Source organism: Arctopsyche grandis, chromosome 2 (assembly GCF_051622035.1).
Source record: "Arctopsyche grandis isolate Sample6627 chromosome 2, ASM5162203v2, whole genome shotgun sequence".
Classification (NCBI taxonomy): Eukaryota; Metazoa; Arthropoda; class Insecta; order Trichoptera; family Hydropsychidae; genus Arctopsyche; species Arctopsyche grandis.
Genome location: NC_135356.1, coordinates 17,087,536 through 17,105,839, shown reverse-complemented (window position 1 = coordinate 17,105,839; position 18,304 = coordinate 17,087,536). Strand labels below are relative to the sequence as shown.

Here is an 18,304-nt window from a genome sequence, read left to right as displayed (position 1 = left end):
ACATACATAATAATAATACATAGAACAATAAATAATACATATGTAGAACAATAAAACAAAAAAAACACAATATCAATATAAGAAAAGAAAAGAAAAAATATGATTTCTAAAATTAATTGAATAAATAAATAAATCAATTAAAAAAAAAAAAAAATTCATTTAGCATTTGTATAAATTAGATAAATTTTTTTAAACTATTTTTACTAATATTAAAAAAATCAAATTGGCATAATCAAACTAGTGGCATAATTTTTGATGTGGAATAAATAGTTGCATCTGGTAAATCTCCCCGGTGTATGAAAATTTATGAGTTCCACTAATTCACTACAGTCCATAACTCCGCTGAGTACACTAAACAGACATAATAAATCATTGATTATTCTCCTGTCACAAAGTTTGATCACATTCAATTTAATATACATACTTGTTGGTGATAGGGTCAGGTTTTGTAAAAAAATTAAAATCAATGAATCTAATAAATCTATTCTGAATCCTTTCAATGGAATTACTATGTACCTGTGAATTAGGGGACCATATTGGCGAATTGTATTGAAGTCGATTTCTTACCAATGAGAAAAATAATACTTTAACTGTGTTAATATTGTTAAAATGAATTGAATTTCTTATAACAAAGCGTAAGATTTTTGAAGAACTTTTAGTGACATAATCAATATGAGGAATAAATGTAAGTGTTCCATCGAAAAAAATGCCTAGATCTTTAATAATGGGTTTAGACGACAATACAACATTATTAATATATATTAATAATAATATATGAATTATCTAAAGCGGGCGTTGGCAACCTTTTTTGGCTGCGGGTCAAAATCAACTAAAACATGACTACTATCAAGATGTTTCGGATCAGTGGTTATTTTCATTTTAAAATGGTCTTTTAAGATACTACATATTTTGTTTACGTTCTTGGTAACTTTTTTCATTACATCCTCAATTTGTTGCATAGATTGGCTTTTACGAAAAAAATTTCTTCATACAATATTAATGAATTTATAAGGTAACAAATAATTTTTGACCTGACGCATATTATTGAATAAATTATTTAAAAAAATATATTTTTTGGTAATTATTATACGAAAAAAAAAACTAATAACTCAAGTGGGCCACTTAATATTGCCAAACGAGTCACTTGGTGACCCGCGGTTCATAGGTTGCCGATGCTTGATCTATAAAATATAAATTTTAATGAAAAATTTCATTAAAATTTATAATTTAATTATTTTTCAATCGAAAATTAAAGCATATACATATATTATACATATGTATATAGCAGGAGTTTTGAATCATTTTTCGTAAAAATCATCTTGTATTTCAGAAAGTAAGTTATTTTTTGTGTCATTTTGTATAATTTGAAATCATGCAAAAATTGAAACAAAAAAATCAAACGGCAAAATCTTTTCAATTTCTTCAATAAGTCAGAAGAAAAGCAGTGATGTAAAAGGTGTAAGTATAGGTACATATATAGGTTCACCGGTATATAGTAATACACAAACAGACAGAAATCAAATTTTTTATATAGAAACGCTATCTTTTGTAGCTTTTAGAATCACAGAGATTGCTTTTGCAGAGTTTCATCCTGAAGAGTACTGTGCACTTGTTTACTTCATAAATGGCACAAAAAATGGCGAATTGAACCGAAAATTACAGTACATAATATATTTTGGTGAATTAATTTTTGCTCTCACTTATTATGAACGCGTCATGTTTTCGCTCGAGTTTGAGTTTGAACGCTCGGAAAGATGAAAAGAAACCCATAACAATGCTCAATATGATTTTCACATTTCGTACACACTTTGAAAAAGTAAAAATTTTGGGTTTGGTCGCCGGTTTTTGTCGCATAGGTTAGGTGGGAGAGGAGGGGGTGTGGGTTGTTTTTATTTTTCGACGGTGAAAAATATTCGGGATTTGCGTGTGATTAATTCGCGGTGTCCGCATTATGGCGAAATAAGTTTTTCTCCGCCATGTTTGTTTTTAACTTTTAATCAAAGAGGATTACGCGCGGCGAAGTTGTCTTTGCGGCTTATACTTTAATCTTCTGAAGCGAGAAAGGCCATTCATGGCGGCGACTCAATATGACGACCAGTTTTTAGGTCGACATTAGCATGAGCCACAACTTTCAGACCGGCTTACCACTCTATAATAATGGAGGTTACATTTTCGAACACACGACCAATGACTGGAATATTTTTCTACTTTTCCCGCTTTGCAATCTTTGCATGGTACACTTTTTGCAAAGCCTTTAAGTTTCTGTGTCGAATATTGACCGCGGAATATTGACACCGAGAGGGGGGATGGCAATGCGGAAAACTGACCGAATTAGTAAATTCAACAAAATCAAATACAAAGTAAGGTACAAAATAGGTTTAAAAACTAACAATCCATTCATAATTGAACATATATATGATAAGATATTTCAGTATATGTACATATACATATGTTACAGTCGAAGTGTATTTTCAGTTGAAATATATTCTAACTGGCATTTTAGGACATTCATATTCGAATACAATCCAAATGGTAAATTATAACTCTCCAAGCGCAAATCCACTTTCAACAATGTACGCCAGTTGTAATATAACAATTGAGTTTTGACAGTTCTGATGTTTTTACGAATGCCTTAGAATTCAATAATGCGTTAATTTTTGCTAGATATTACGAATAAAGTACCGTAATACGATAACCACAACAATGTAATTTAAAACAAAAATGTGACTTTCCAACTCAATACTCTATACCATTCCATTTAGCCTGGTAACAAATTATAGTTGACGGGTTTTTTCTGTTGTAATATATTTTGACCAGTTGGAATGTAATTCACCATATGAATCAACTTATGTGGGCTCGACGAATTATATTTCAACTAGTCAAAATATGTAATAACTGAAAATAGACTTCAACTATAACCGTGGTTATACTAGTAATAGTCGGTTCAACTAGTAAAAATAGGTTCAACTAGTAATAATACATATATTACAACTGGACGATACACTTCAACTGTAACATATACAAATATATACGATGCAATTCATTTTAAAATAATGTCAATTATAAGATATTCCTCATCATTATAAAAAAAAAATTAATATTTCTCTGCATTGAGCAAATTTTATATTTTGTAATACTTTGTATATTTTGCTGTACTGGAAACACTTTTAAGTTAAGTTCAATTCAAGCGATGTTTGTTTATTATTTTGTATATTATAAGCAAGATTTAAAATTGTCAATTTTTTATATAATAGATCTATTTTATTATAATTTTTCATATTGGGTCAAGGACAAAACAGATACCCTCAATTCATCGCTATTAATCTAAAATAGTGATAATTATCTAAAATTATTAAAAAGATGAGATTGTTTTTTATATAATATCATATGTATACATAAATATAATTATGGCCCTCATTTTGTAAGAGAAATTTTAATTTATTTGAGAATTTCTAATAAAAATCTCTTCTCAGAATTTTATGCTCTTACTTTTTCCTTTGAGGATATATTTATTTAGACACACACACATATGTATATGTACATTTGTATCTTATATACATATATGAAAGTATAAGAAATATGTATCCTAAGCTGGAGCTCTTATGTGTTGTCTTCAAAATGATTAAAAAACTAAATCAAATAATAGCGCATTTTTGGCTCAAATAAATATTGTATTTTTTTTTTATTTGATTTCAAACATGTATAATATGAAACGATACAACGAAATAAAATAAAAATACGACGATAAAACTCATAGCCAAAAACTTTTTATTATTTTATATATTCGTATAAATAAAAAAATCATAACAAAAAGCCAGGATCACTTTTATTGGTTATATTAATTGTTATTGTGTGATACCATATAACCACATTGATATATATTTTTTTTAAATTTTAATTATACTATTAAATTTTTATTCAAAGATGGAGTCGCATCTATAAAAAAATAGAAAAAAAGTATATTCAACCGTCTTTGATTCTACATCTCTTATTTACATATGTATAATAGTGCAGAGTATTAAAAGCTAGAAATAAGCATGTATTTACACTACATTTGTATGTACAAGTATATAAAAGTTGTACGCTTGAAATGATCTGAAGAAGCGTCGCTCAAAAGCGAGACTATTTTACCGGAAAATCCGCCTGCAAGTGGCAGCGAGTACGCGCGTTTTCCTTTTCGCAAATAAACCACCGGTGCAATGTGACTGCGATCTCATTTTTTTGTTTCATTGGAACTTTTACCCGCAGGAACTGCTTGGTGGGAAATTCCTACTTGGTTAAAGTGAGCAATACCGGCGTTGGGAAAATGCGCTACCCTCAAGACTATTACGTCGTGGAGAGGAGGACTGGCCCTCCTTGTGCCCTGCCGATTCGCTGGATGTCCTGGGAGAGCATTTATATGGTGAGAAAACACAGCTTTATTCATTTTCCAAATTGCATATATGAAACGTACAAAATTTTGCAAAGCGAAACGCTTGCGCGCCTCCTAAACATGTACACTGCTATAAATAATAATTTTATTGCGATTTGCGAACATTTCATCACATCAATTTTGCACTTAGCGATATTCACACAAAAGTGTGTCAAATGTTGCTATGTATAGATATTACATATATTTAATACATAGATTACAAAGTTCTTTCATTACACGCTTTAATTTCCTAGATTTTTTTATGGATCAAGATAATCACGCGAAATATGATCACTTCATTTCCTCGCTCATATCTTCATCTTGGATTCATTTCCTATTTTGTAATTTGTTATTTACTTTTTTATTTATATATGTATGTATATGTGCTATGTATGTATATGAATGTAATTGGATATATGTATATATTTATATAGCTAGGATATTTGTAATGTAATTTGAAAATTGTGTTTTTATTTGTAAGTAAGATCGGTTAATTATTGAAAAAACTTTAAGCGGTATCTGATGATAAATGATGTATGTATATACCTTCGTTAGGTTATAATCAGAGATGAGCGAATATACATATACATGTTTAGCTCTTTTCACACACACAATATATTGGATATGTAATATATGTACAGTTTGTGTATACATAAAAGTTTTGGATGATGCACTTGGACCAGAATAGGAGATTGGAGAAGCATATCTTTAGTGCTAGAAAATTATTTTTGTTACTTTTTTCTCGTTTATGGGATATGGGCATTTAAAAAATGCGCAATTTTACAGATACATATTTGACTTTTGCAGTATTTAACTCAAAATCTAGTATTGCTGTGCCAAAAGTGAGTATTGAAATCAATATTTGAATATTTTTTCTATTGATTATGATTTTTTATTATAGTATTTCATAATGCTGCCGGTATTTTATATATTTTTTATAAATCCAAATTTTTTTAATATCTTAACGTTCGCCTTCCAACCGTTTTAATGTTTTTAAATTGAGTTTAAAAATGTTGTTGTTGATGACCGTTTGCATGATGCAAGAGTGAGATGAAGTATGGAGAGCGTTCATGCATCTATGTAACTCGCTCACACTCAATTGAGGGAGCCCACCTAGAAAATTTGAAATCATTTGGTGCTCGAATTAGTACGTTCATATAAAACAAAAATATTGAGGTTGACAACCAACTCTTGTAAACGTAGTGAAATATAGAAACGCATGATAGCTCGAGAAAAAAATGTGTAAAAAAAAAATATTTTGATTTTTAAAATTCACTAGATGATTAATTATACGTATTTTAAAGCAATAAAAAGTCCTATTCAATATAAAAATACCCGGAAATTGATTTTAATACTTTCTTTTGGCACAGCAAAGACTGCAAAAGCCAAAAATCTATAAAAATTGCGCATTTTTTTAAAAGCTCATACATGAAAAGATACCAACAAAAATCATTGCCATATTTGAATTGTGGTGCCAGGTCCTCTATCTGTGATTATATCTTGAGTGGATGTACATACATAATTAATTTGTGATCCAATTTCGTACATATGTAGAACGTAATCCTTGGTATTTTTTAATAAACATCGATCCACTATTTTAAACTGTTAGAGAAGCATTGCCTTACACATCATTAGGGTATTATGTAGAACAAATCTGCAAACAAGACTACATATATAGGTATGTTATTCATACATTCATGTGTAGCTATATACATACATACATATACACATACATATGAATACAAGTTTGGGTCCGGTCGTATATTACATACGTGGTACTGTTTCGGAGATGCTAAAGTGACCACACGCCAGTGCAGCGTGACGTGCACACTGCACATTAAATAGTGCATATCAGTCAGAGGTGGAGAGAATAAACCGACCTCATCAAGTCAGAGATCACCAACTGAACTCGCATTAAAGTGGATATGCATTGTGTGAGCGCACTTGACATGCCATTGTGTATGAATTAAATTGTGCACACATACAATGGTAATATGTCGAGTTAATGAGCGATTATATTACAATGCAACTTGGTTAATATGTATATATGTATATATGTATATATATATATATATATATATATATATACATATATATATATATATATTTATATATATATATATATATATATACATATATATATATATATATATATATATATATATATACATATATATATATATATATATATATATATATATATATATATATATATATATATATATATATATATATATATATATATATATATATATATATATATATATATATATATATATATATATATATATATATATATATATATATATATATATATATATATATATATATATGTACATACGTAAGTATGACGATATATACGAGGAAAAAGCAACAATTTTTTATCGAACGAGAATAAATTCTCACGTAGAAAATTGGATGTCTGCATACTGTGTGAGCTTTTGTAGGTTTCCTTTTTTCGAAAATCCTACAAACTGAAGTGAATTTTGCAAAGTACAAGATAATGTTTCAAGTATTCAAATATTTTTAAAAACAGAAAGCTAATGTTAAACGTTAAGCCCTAACGTACAATAATCTACAAAGTAGGCTCTATCAAAAAATGCCAACACACCTATAAAGAAACAACGCCATGCAATACTTAAATTTTGAGTAAATATAATAATGAATGGTGAGTGAAAACTGACAATATATTGTAGATACTCGGGGATATACATATGTACATATGTATGTATACGATATACGGATGTTATAAAGCTAAGTGCAAGGCTTCAAAGGGAAGATAACTCATATTACTAAGAAAATTTTGAGCTATAAATTCCTTGGTACAAAGTCTCATTTTTTTTTAAATTTAATTTCAGTTTTAGGGATTTTTAGAAAAAAAACACCAATTGTATCTCACAGTTAATACCAACTAAGTTAAAAGTGGTATGTTAGTATTTTTTTAATTTGTTTTTCTAATATTCAATCATAATTCAATCTAATAAAAAGAAATACAAGCATATGTGTCAAAAGAAAAAAAAATCTAGAGGCACGAAAAATTTTTGAAAAATTGTCAAGTTCAGAAAACCGATTTTTTTATATTAAAATAAACACTAAATTTATCTTAATAGATTAATTCTTTTTAAAACATGCCTGCTTATTTTTCTTTCTTTTGATGTGTCACTCATGCAGATGTGTCGCGGATTATCAGAATTAAGGTGTATAAACCTAATCGAGGGAGCGCGCCGAACAAAGGTCGCCATTTACAGTTGACATGTTAATATGATTTATTGTTTATGTTCAAATGCCGATTTTTAATGCATGTTCGAGTCCTTCGTCTCACTTCCGTGGTGGTAATTTTGAATATCACAACCAAAGATCGGCGTTGGGACGATGCCTTTTGCACAAAAAGTGGTTATAACTATCAATTACTATTGTCAATCATGCTTTTTTGCTCTCTTACTTTATGAACTAATGGTCTATTTTTATTTGAAAATCACCAAGCCAACGCCTAAGTCTAATTATAACAGAGATAGTTTCATAACACACTGTATGTATCTGAATATTAATCGATGAATTCAATTAAGACATTGATTGATTGGCTACTATTTACACCCAACTGGTAGCATTTGCCAATCAGCTGGAATTATTGGACACAATCACTTCATACTTAATTCGATGAAATTACAACGGTATTATTAATTATATACGTTCCTAGTAGTTTCGGCCATCTGTTTATTTAAGACATACATATGTATTGATTTCTATTTATATAAAAGTAAATGAAAGTGTTTTATCCACAATCAATTGTTTATTTCTTCCATATTCAGTTGTATTTATGTATATGTCACGTGTAAGAACGTATTTTTAAAAACTTGATGCATAATTTATTTGAAATATTTGTTTCATATATTTCTTACCACGAACTGTTTTATGAAAATTTGTATTGGTTGTAAAAATAATTTTTTGACATATCTAATTTATTTCACGATACATTTAAAACCTGCCCAATTAATATTGTATATAAAACAAGCTGCTACATAAAACTATTGTAGCTATGTATGTACATGCATACATAGTTTGGAAAAATATACGGTTTTACATATGTACATATATACATGTATATAAAAGCTATGAAAACTGAATGAAAAAACAATGTCGTAAATTGGGTTACGTACGAGGAATGACGCATTTACCTTAATTCATATTTTAAAAGTTACTGTTGAATATAATTTCTTTTCAAATAAAATTCAAGGCTATCGTCATATTTTCATTTCAATTTCAAACAAGCGAAGGGAAGCCACTGGACTCTTTTTAAAAACTTGACAGACATGAAAAAAATATATACATTAAGGGCAACGCTTGAATTCAAATTAAACGCGTTACATATTATATATCTTTGTTCTGTCACGTTTCTTTAACTTATATAACGAAATACAACGAAACCTTTCGCTCAAAATAAAACGAAAAACTACTGAATAGTGAATTTTTAAAAGCATTCATTTTACCAGACTTCATAATATTTACGAGAAATATTGCTGCACATAAAGTACGTCACATTAAAATCACGTTTACCCACAAACACAAACTTCTTACTAACAAAATATAATAATTGAAAGCTGCATCACCATTGCAGTTAGCTTCGCATACTCATATTACCTTTCATGCTTGACAATAAAAACATTTTTCAAAAATGCGTCTAGTCGCAACACTAATGCGTCATTTACAGATTATAATTGAATTTTTTGATTAAAAAGTGTTTTGATTTTTTTTTGTAATTGAGCGATACGAATTTCCACACAAGGAGGGTGCAATATTTATTTCATGTGTGTTTGTGTGATTTAGGATAAATTCTCGAGCAGGAGTGATTCATGGGCTTTCGGTGTAACTTTGTGGGAAATGCTCACGTACGGGCGAGTACAGCCTTATCAGGAGCTGTCCAACATGATGGTGATGGAAAACCTGAAACAACTGTGTCACAGCAGCGCAGAACAGGTTCGTAACCGCTATTTTTGTGTCGTCCTGTATGTATTTCGTAGAAATATTAAACAAATATATGTATGTATACAAATACATACATATAAAATATATTTATATAAAAAAAAAAACATTACACAGATTGCACGCCATCACGTCGCGATGTGGTGCATCTATTGATTTTCCATTAAACGTTCAAATATACACGTGTCAATTGATACAATACGATATTATGTATAATATTAATACGTGCTAAATATAATTATTTGCTGACGTTGATGTCAAGTGATGGTTGTACAATTTAAATGTATCCAGCTTATGAAATTATTGAAGTAGAATGAGTCATCTCGGTAGGAAAAACATTTTTTTTCTGATAATTTATTTGAAAAAATAACTCTAGTCATTTTCTACAACCTTCTTCTATCGTATGAAAATACTGCCTGATCGATAGAAGTAGGATATAGAAAATTATGGAAGTGACTATATATGTCATAAATATTATTGTCACCACTATTTGAGTATGATTAATGTAAATATTACAATAAAAATGTATGTACAATTCATAGATGTCTCGTTAATTGTCGAGTTTGTCAGTGTCTCGTAATTTAGCGACTTATGTATATAATAAAAAAAATGCTGCATTGTTTGTAATTTGGCCAGGAAGGCGCATTGGGGTTTACCTGTAATGCCTTCCTGGTATGAAATAAAATAAAATAAATAAAAATAAATAAATGTATTTACGTACAATAATTTATAAGAATTTGATTTGATTGAGACGACTCTTTCTACTTTCAAAATAGCCGGTACATTTACTTTAAAATATAAAAATGCGTCACAAATATTCATAACTTATTATTAAAAGTACATTATAAATGCAAATGAAATATCAATATTCATATGTTAGTAAGATATCGGTGCTAGTCATTAAAATATTATGTTTTTTTTCCATTTTATAACATTACATTTATACTATAACAGTTTTTTTAAAGTATTGAATTGGCTAATTATAATAAATTATGTAGATATAAAAGGCTTCTAAGCTTAATATCTATACTATGATACTAATATATTGCAATATTAAACAAACATATGTACATACGTTAAAGCAATGCATCGTATGCGTAACATATGTATTTAATAAGAGTGTCCAAAAAATTATTTTATTTATTTCGACTTCTTATTAGAATGGCCCACACTTTCATGTATTTCATTTTTAATTCACAGTATTTATATTTATACATATGAAATTCGTATAGTCGTTTATTTTCTTTCGAGGTTGTAGATTTGAGTTCCAATAATATGAAACCTAAATGTATTGTATTACCTTTTATTCCTCAAAAAACTGCGCTTTTTATCATGTAATTTTACTCTGTTAGTTCAATGACATTCCAATTGTGATCTCATTAAAAAATTTTAATCTGATTTTGAACCAGTTCCACTCTTCAGGTTGCTCTGATATTTTATTGACATACGGGGGGGGGAGGGGGGGGGGGTTAGCTAACATTGAAGTAAGCTGATGTCTACGACATAGCACTTATGGAGTTTAATCAGTATAAAATTCATTAAAATTCACATCGGAACCTTGTGTCAGATCGGAGATAATTAATGGTGATTTTACATGTGCGTATGATCTCAAAAGTGAAGGCCACTCTAATGTATACTGTAGTTTTATACAAGCATAAGAAGAAGCTTCAACATTTTATGCTTTTTTCTCATATGGATTTTTTTTACAAAAGCATTTTTGTCTGAATTAAAAAAAAAACTCAGAAATGCCGGCAGAATTTGGATTAAAATTTTGTAAATGTAATTGCAATATACATATGTATATTGCAATTACATGTATATGTATAATTGCAATATACATATGTATATTGCAATTACATGTATATGTATACGAGTGTTTTGCCTGTTGATATTTAAAGAATGGTTTTCTAATGAAATTGTAGATCCGTTGATATGTTTTTTTTTTAATTATTTAAAATTAAGTTAAAGAATTTTTTTCTCTTTATCAGTAAATTTCAAATTAAATATTTATTGGGAAGTTCATTATTTTAAGTTAAATTGATTTCATCCCTTTCGACTTTTTTTTAAACTAGCCGTGTATTATTTATATATTTTCTAGAACAACACATGTACATACAACACATATGAAATATTCAATGCAAAAGAAATTAAGATTGAAATTAAGATGAGTAAATAAAGAAATCATAGATTTATGGGCATGTAAATTAAAATCTTAGTATACTATGGGGTAGAAATAAATATATAAAAAATAAATATATTATTGGGATAGAAATAAATATATAAAAAAATATAATTTAAAAGTAAATTGCAAATTAAAAAATACAACCAAAATTACAAAATAAATTTAATAACTATAATATATTATATCGTACATATGCATTTTAACTAAATCACGTATTATTTTGTCGAAAACTACAATTTAAATGTCAACGAGCAAAATATTAGTTACGTAAATATAAACAAATGCACCTCTTCACATATTGGCGTGTATAATGTACATATTGCATGTTTTTAATGCAAAAAAAATAAATAAAAGAACTGCATGAACTCGTAGAAGTAGAATTTATGAATGTGTTCGATTTTAAATTTTATTAAATTATGTATTTAATAGACTTGATTTGTTATTTTTCTTTTTGTTTCAATTTTTACACATCAAAAGGGCACATTGCAAGTATGTATATATATAAATTTGTATTTAATACACAATACTACATATATAATTTGCATGAAATTTGATTGTAACACTTGTGATTGATCATTTTTTTTACATTTCATCAGTACTAATACTGTATCAATTTTTAAATTGTGTTCCTTTTCCAATTTATAAAGATAATGCTATCGAATCCGATAAATTGTCCTCGGGACGTCTACGAGCTGATGTCGGATTGTTGGAAGAAGAACGAATCGGCCAGACCCAGCTTTAGGGAAATACACGAGTTTCTTCAGGTGAAAAGCATGGGATTTAGACCCAGTGTGAATTGAAAGACTGAAAGTTTGAAATTCAACGCGTCAAAAAAACCGAAATGTTTGAAATGCTTTTGTTTTGAATATATATATATATATATATATATATATATATATATATATATATATATATATATATATATATATATATATATATATATATATATATATATATATATATATATATATATATATATCTGTCATTGATTCGATTATTTTGTTGTGTTTTGAAATTTTCACAGTTTTATTTCGGTTGTCATTTTATTGATGTCAATTAGATCGGTGAATGTAAAAAAATTATCATGTTATTTATTCACTATCGAGTGACTTGTTAGTTCTTAAATGATTATACCTATGCGAGGCTGAGAAATCTGACTATTTTCGAAATAAATTAATGGACAGAAAATAGACTTACAATATTCATTACTTACATACATACGTATAGTCAATATTGTATCAACTAAGTGAATAAGAGTAGAAAGCGTTTACAGTTACTAGTAGAATCTTTTTAATCAAATGTTTCTTTTCACAAAATAAATACTTTTCGATAACATTGGAAACATGAAAATTTTATTTCAAAACATATAATGCATTTTTTTTAAATTTCAGGATAAGTTATTTTTCTTCCGTATCAAACATGGAAGCTTTTAAAAATTGAAATTAATTACGAAAATGACCAAATATTAATGGTGTAAAAAAACTGGAGAATCTTTGACAATGACTAGAAGAGATTCTGAGGATTGATTTGAATTATTTTAAAAATCAATCTAATTTGTTTTGAAAATCGTCAGGATTTCTTGTTTCGTTCGATATATTTATAGTTTAATTTTCTCTTTTCGTAAGCAAACACAAAGCGACACACTACTTTTATTCAATTTTCTATCGACTTGTTGTTTTATAACTGTCACACACACAGCGCTCACGTCATTTGAAATGATTTATATTATTCAAAAAGTAAACTCGTGCTATGAATCAAATACAATATTTTCTCGAACTGAAAATATACACAAAAAAACAAAATTGAAAAATATTTATACCATCTTCATTTGTAACAAACCCAAAGTTGACATCAATTTTAACCATACGTACATACATACATACATAGGTGCGAATTTAATAATATAAATATATATCATATAAAATAAAAATATTAAACGAAATAAATATCTATCGAAATATTTTTATAAAATTTCTGTTTTACTTTGAATAAATATTGCTTCAATCATTCTTAATATTATAGATCAAACATCCCACTTGAGAAAATTACATTAAATATTTATGCCTGTGACAATCAAAAGTCTCATTTTTTTTAAATTTAAAAATATTAAAATTTTCAAGTTTCTTTTGGGATGCTTAAATTATTCTATATCTTTTGATTTATTTTCAAATAAAGACAATAAATAATTTTGCTAAGGAAATATTTACAAACAATAAATTACACAATTGATACGTACATAATTACAAATTATACATATGTATGTATACATACATACATTTGATATTGATCAATTACGGAAGCGTAAAAATATTGTATTACGATATCATTATACATATAATCGTCTTATGTTTCTTCATTAACAGATTTTAATAAACGCATAATAGCCTCGTGTGATATACATATGTACATATGTACATATAATTGTATATTTCAACAACTTTCATCAAAAGAAACAGGGGTTTGTTTATTTAATGATGTTGATTTGTAACTCAATGATCATATAAATTTGAATGAAAATTTTCATTTGATTAAAGGTTCTTTCCAGTGGCACTAAATATTGATACACTTGTTTTATGATGGCACGTTGAAAATTCTAATAAAATTATTCTATCCGACTATAAATATATTTTGGTTTCAATTCATTTGTCGAGTCACTCCCTATTTTTTGGTTACTTGAAAACTGTAAATACGTTAGTCATTTGGCGTAATAAATTTTAGGCACTTCTTCGAGCTTTATTAAAATTAATAAAAATAAGATTAATTATAGTTATTCGAATACTAAAAACAATCAAAGGTCTATTTGGATATTCATTTCAAACTGAAACGTAAATATATATGTACATACAAATGTATGTATTACGTAACGTAAAATTTTACTTTCAAATGATACGTATACATACATACATACATATACATACTAACGTAATATTTCCATATAGATAATTAGTATAGAGAAAGTATTGTGAGAATTTTCGGCTCTATTGGTTAGTATATAATATTCGAAAAATAATGGAATAGAGACTGCACGATCAATTGTGAGAAATTATGTATATTCTTGCTATAATTTTTATTGGATTATTGGAGTTATATGAATTAATATTTATTGGAAATTAAATTTCTTACATCATTTTAATTTTGTTTACATCCTTTTGAATTGATTCAGCTTTCATAATATATATATATATATATATATATATATTTATATATATATATATATATATATATATATATATATATATATATATATATATATATATATATATATATATATATATATTTATATTGAGACCTACGTAAATTTTCATTAATTACCATTGTTAATTTAAAAAAATATATTTTTTAAGTTAATACACATACATATGTGTATTTTTTTTATAACATTGTTAATTTACATTTTAAATATTAATTATTTTTACAAGCTTTTTATTATTTTCAATCTATTTAAACTATCGACTTTCAATCGCGGATGTACATACATAATACATTCATATATAATATACGTACGATTATAAGTATTTCCATATCGAATAAGAGCTTTGAACATTTGAATGAATATCAATTATATGCAAAACTAATCATTTAAGAATTTATAAAAAGGTCTGAGAACGAATCTTATGTAAAAATTACGGCAAAAACTAAAAACGACATAAAGTAAAAAAAAATTATTACTTTGCTAATTTTTTTCGACTCAAAATATTTCTAAACATGACCAAAGTATACCCCTAAGTTCTCAACTCACGTATTTAAAGCGTTATCAGATGGTATTTTAATAACATTTTTAATAAATTCAATACATCATTGACTGTAAATAGAAATTTTTTCACTTGTGTAATTAATAAATAAGTATTAAGTAAAATTATCTTATAATACATACATACATACATATGTAGATGTTATCGTAAATTTTCGAAACACAGTAAAATTACAGCTTAAATTTTATTACGCAAATTGAAATTTAATTTAGTAAATGTATTTTTATATGTATGCGTATTCTGATTTAAATGAAATTATGAATAATAAATCAATTTACATTTTTATTTCCAATTAATTTTTAAAAATTGAAAAAAATAACAGACATATCCGTTATTATCTACATACATACATATACGCATATCGCCAAATATATGGAAAATGGTCTTTTTGTATTAATTTAAATACATACATATTTACATACAAATATCGATTCGCAAGAAAAAATATTTTTATTTAAAAAAGTTTTCGTAATTGTTCGTTAAGATATTCGAAGTCATTATATTATATTCAACTTCATATTTTTGTATGTATTATTATCGTTTAAGTTCTGTTTAATTTTTATCGACTACAAATTTATATAAACTGTACTTGGTATACATATATACATACGTATATGTAATATTTATATATAGCAAAATAAAATCCTTATTATGTGTGCACTACCCCTGGACCAATGTATAACCGTTATTTATTGAAGAAGATAAAAAAAAATATAATAATGATAATGGAAAATAACGATATGTTTATGAATATCAATAAATAAATTATATATGTATATCTATTTACCCCTTTAACCCGTTATAACTATTAAGTGAAACGTTGATATCTCTCCTAATATTTAAATGTTTAATCTAGTCTTATACTTACTAATGATATATGTAAGTGTACACTAAGTGTTGAATGTTTTACAGTCAAAAAGATAAAGAGAATAAATGTCTGTAATTATATGTATAACTTAAAAATCTGTCAAAGACATTTATTCTTTTACACATTGGCGTATTGGAACTGACGACAAGGGAGTTGCTGTTATAATAATATTTAAAAAATGTAATGATATTAATAAAATTGACTACCGAATATTGAAAAAAATCGTAATGATCGAAGATTTTGTATTGAAAAGAAATGCTTTTTAACTTTAAGAATCAAGTATAAGATGAAAATTATATGTTTATACTTAATGTATTGGTGGTTTTCAAACGAAGAATTACACTATGTAATCCAGTTTAGTAGATCAAGAAAAATGTTCGGTGTTGTAACTCCTTCCCACCTACCCCTCCCCCATATTAAATATCATAGAAAATTCGAGACACTCAAGATCCCGATTCAGTAATAAATGGTAATAAAAAGCATACGAAATATCTTTTATTTTATATGTAGGTATAACCTTCCAATCCCACAACCTATTTTTTCGACGTAATATAATATTAGACAGCATACATACACACACATTTAAACATACATAATTCTGAATGATAATGTTCGACTATCATATCTTTTTATAAATCACATAATATGGAACACACGAAATTATAAGGTTTAATGGAAACTGCTGTGATCATATGATAAATAAATAGACAGATATAATATATGTAATTGAAGTCAGATATATTACTTAGATTGAAATAATTTTACTAACAATGCAAAGCACACGTACATAGTCTCTTTCATATTGAGTTGGTAATTGAAACTTTGCTAGCTCTATTCGAAAATAACATTTTTGAGACAATTTTATACGAAATTTTATCTAATTTACCTACCTACGAAATCAAAATCTATTTCCGTTTTCTATTATTTCCAACTCGGAAGACAAATAAGAAAAACCTGGCCCAATACAAACACACCAAATGCCATACACTACAAAAGTTTGACGCTCGAAATCGCGTGTATAATATGTATAGGTATAAAAAAAGGTGATGGTTCACATTCATTCAATATATGTACATATACATACATATACATACGATGTAAGCACATTCCTTGTATTAAAATTGAAAATTTATATCAAGGGGACGAACGATAGAAATTAATTTCTCCATCGGCTAATATTCACACACCTCTCCCTTTTACATGGCAGGGGTTGGTTTGGGTAATAAAGATAAAAAGCGTGTTTTGGGTATGGATAGGGGGTGGCAGCGAGGTGAGGGGGGGGGGGTGGGTTGGACTATCGCAGCGTTGAGTTTTTTTATTGTTCCGGCCCTGATGCGTCTCGTCATCAACGCCAGGGTTGCCAAAAGCCCAATCGGTCCATTAACACGGCCACCCGACCGACCTCTACAAATGAGCCGAGATACGTAAAAGTCGAGTGATACTTTTGCTCCCCTCCCTTACACCCTTGTATCGTTTATTTTTATTTTCGTTTTAGAATCGGAATGGCCGTGGAGATAATTTACAGTTTTAACGAGAGTCAAACTGGTGTACTCACTGTACCGCATTACATTAAAATCCCGTCGAAAAATGAGATAGAAGATTTGTAATACTTTTGGCGGAGGAGCAATCATTGGAGTGGTATGTATATAATTTGCCGAAAATTTAAGAAATAAAAGACTACATACATACAACACATACATACATATATGTATATTAAAAAAAAATAACTTTTCAATATTATAATAGGTATAAAAATACATATGTGTTATAAAATGCAAATAATAAACATGAATTATTATGATTGCGATTTTTGACCGAAAATACACTGAAAATAGCCGCTAGCACCAGGCAATCCATTTTTTTATGCACAGACTTAACCTTAAAGCAAAGATTATTTATTTTTTCCAGTCGTTTATTACTGAGCAATCTTATTTGATTAGATAATTGTGGAGTTTCAACTAAACGTATTCTACATTTGCCTTCAATCGTCATTCTGTTGTATTTATTTTATTTTACTATAATTTTGTCATTGACAGATTTTGTGACATGACAGATTATGGCTAACTTATACAATACAAAAAATTACATATCATAAATCATACATAGATATA

At 27.5% G+C, this 18,304-nt stretch overlaps 1 protein-coding gene across 1 annotated transcript in view; it reads left to right on the top strand.

Annotated features, from left to right (window-relative positions):
* LOC143922781 (discoidin domain-containing receptor 2-like) overlaps positions 1–12,373 on the top strand; it is a 212,969-nt gene extending 200,596 nt beyond the window's left edge. The window contains exons 14-16 of the mRNA XM_077446112.1: positions 4,249–4,402; positions 9,236–9,385; positions 12,221–12,373. Of these exons, the coding sequence (XP_077302238.1) occupies positions 4,249–4,402; positions 9,236–9,385; positions 12,221–12,373 (457 nt within the window). The remainder of the gene's footprint in view (positions 1–4,248; positions 4,403–9,235; positions 9,386–12,220) is intronic.
* Positions 12,374–18,304: the final 5,931 nt, after the last annotated feature.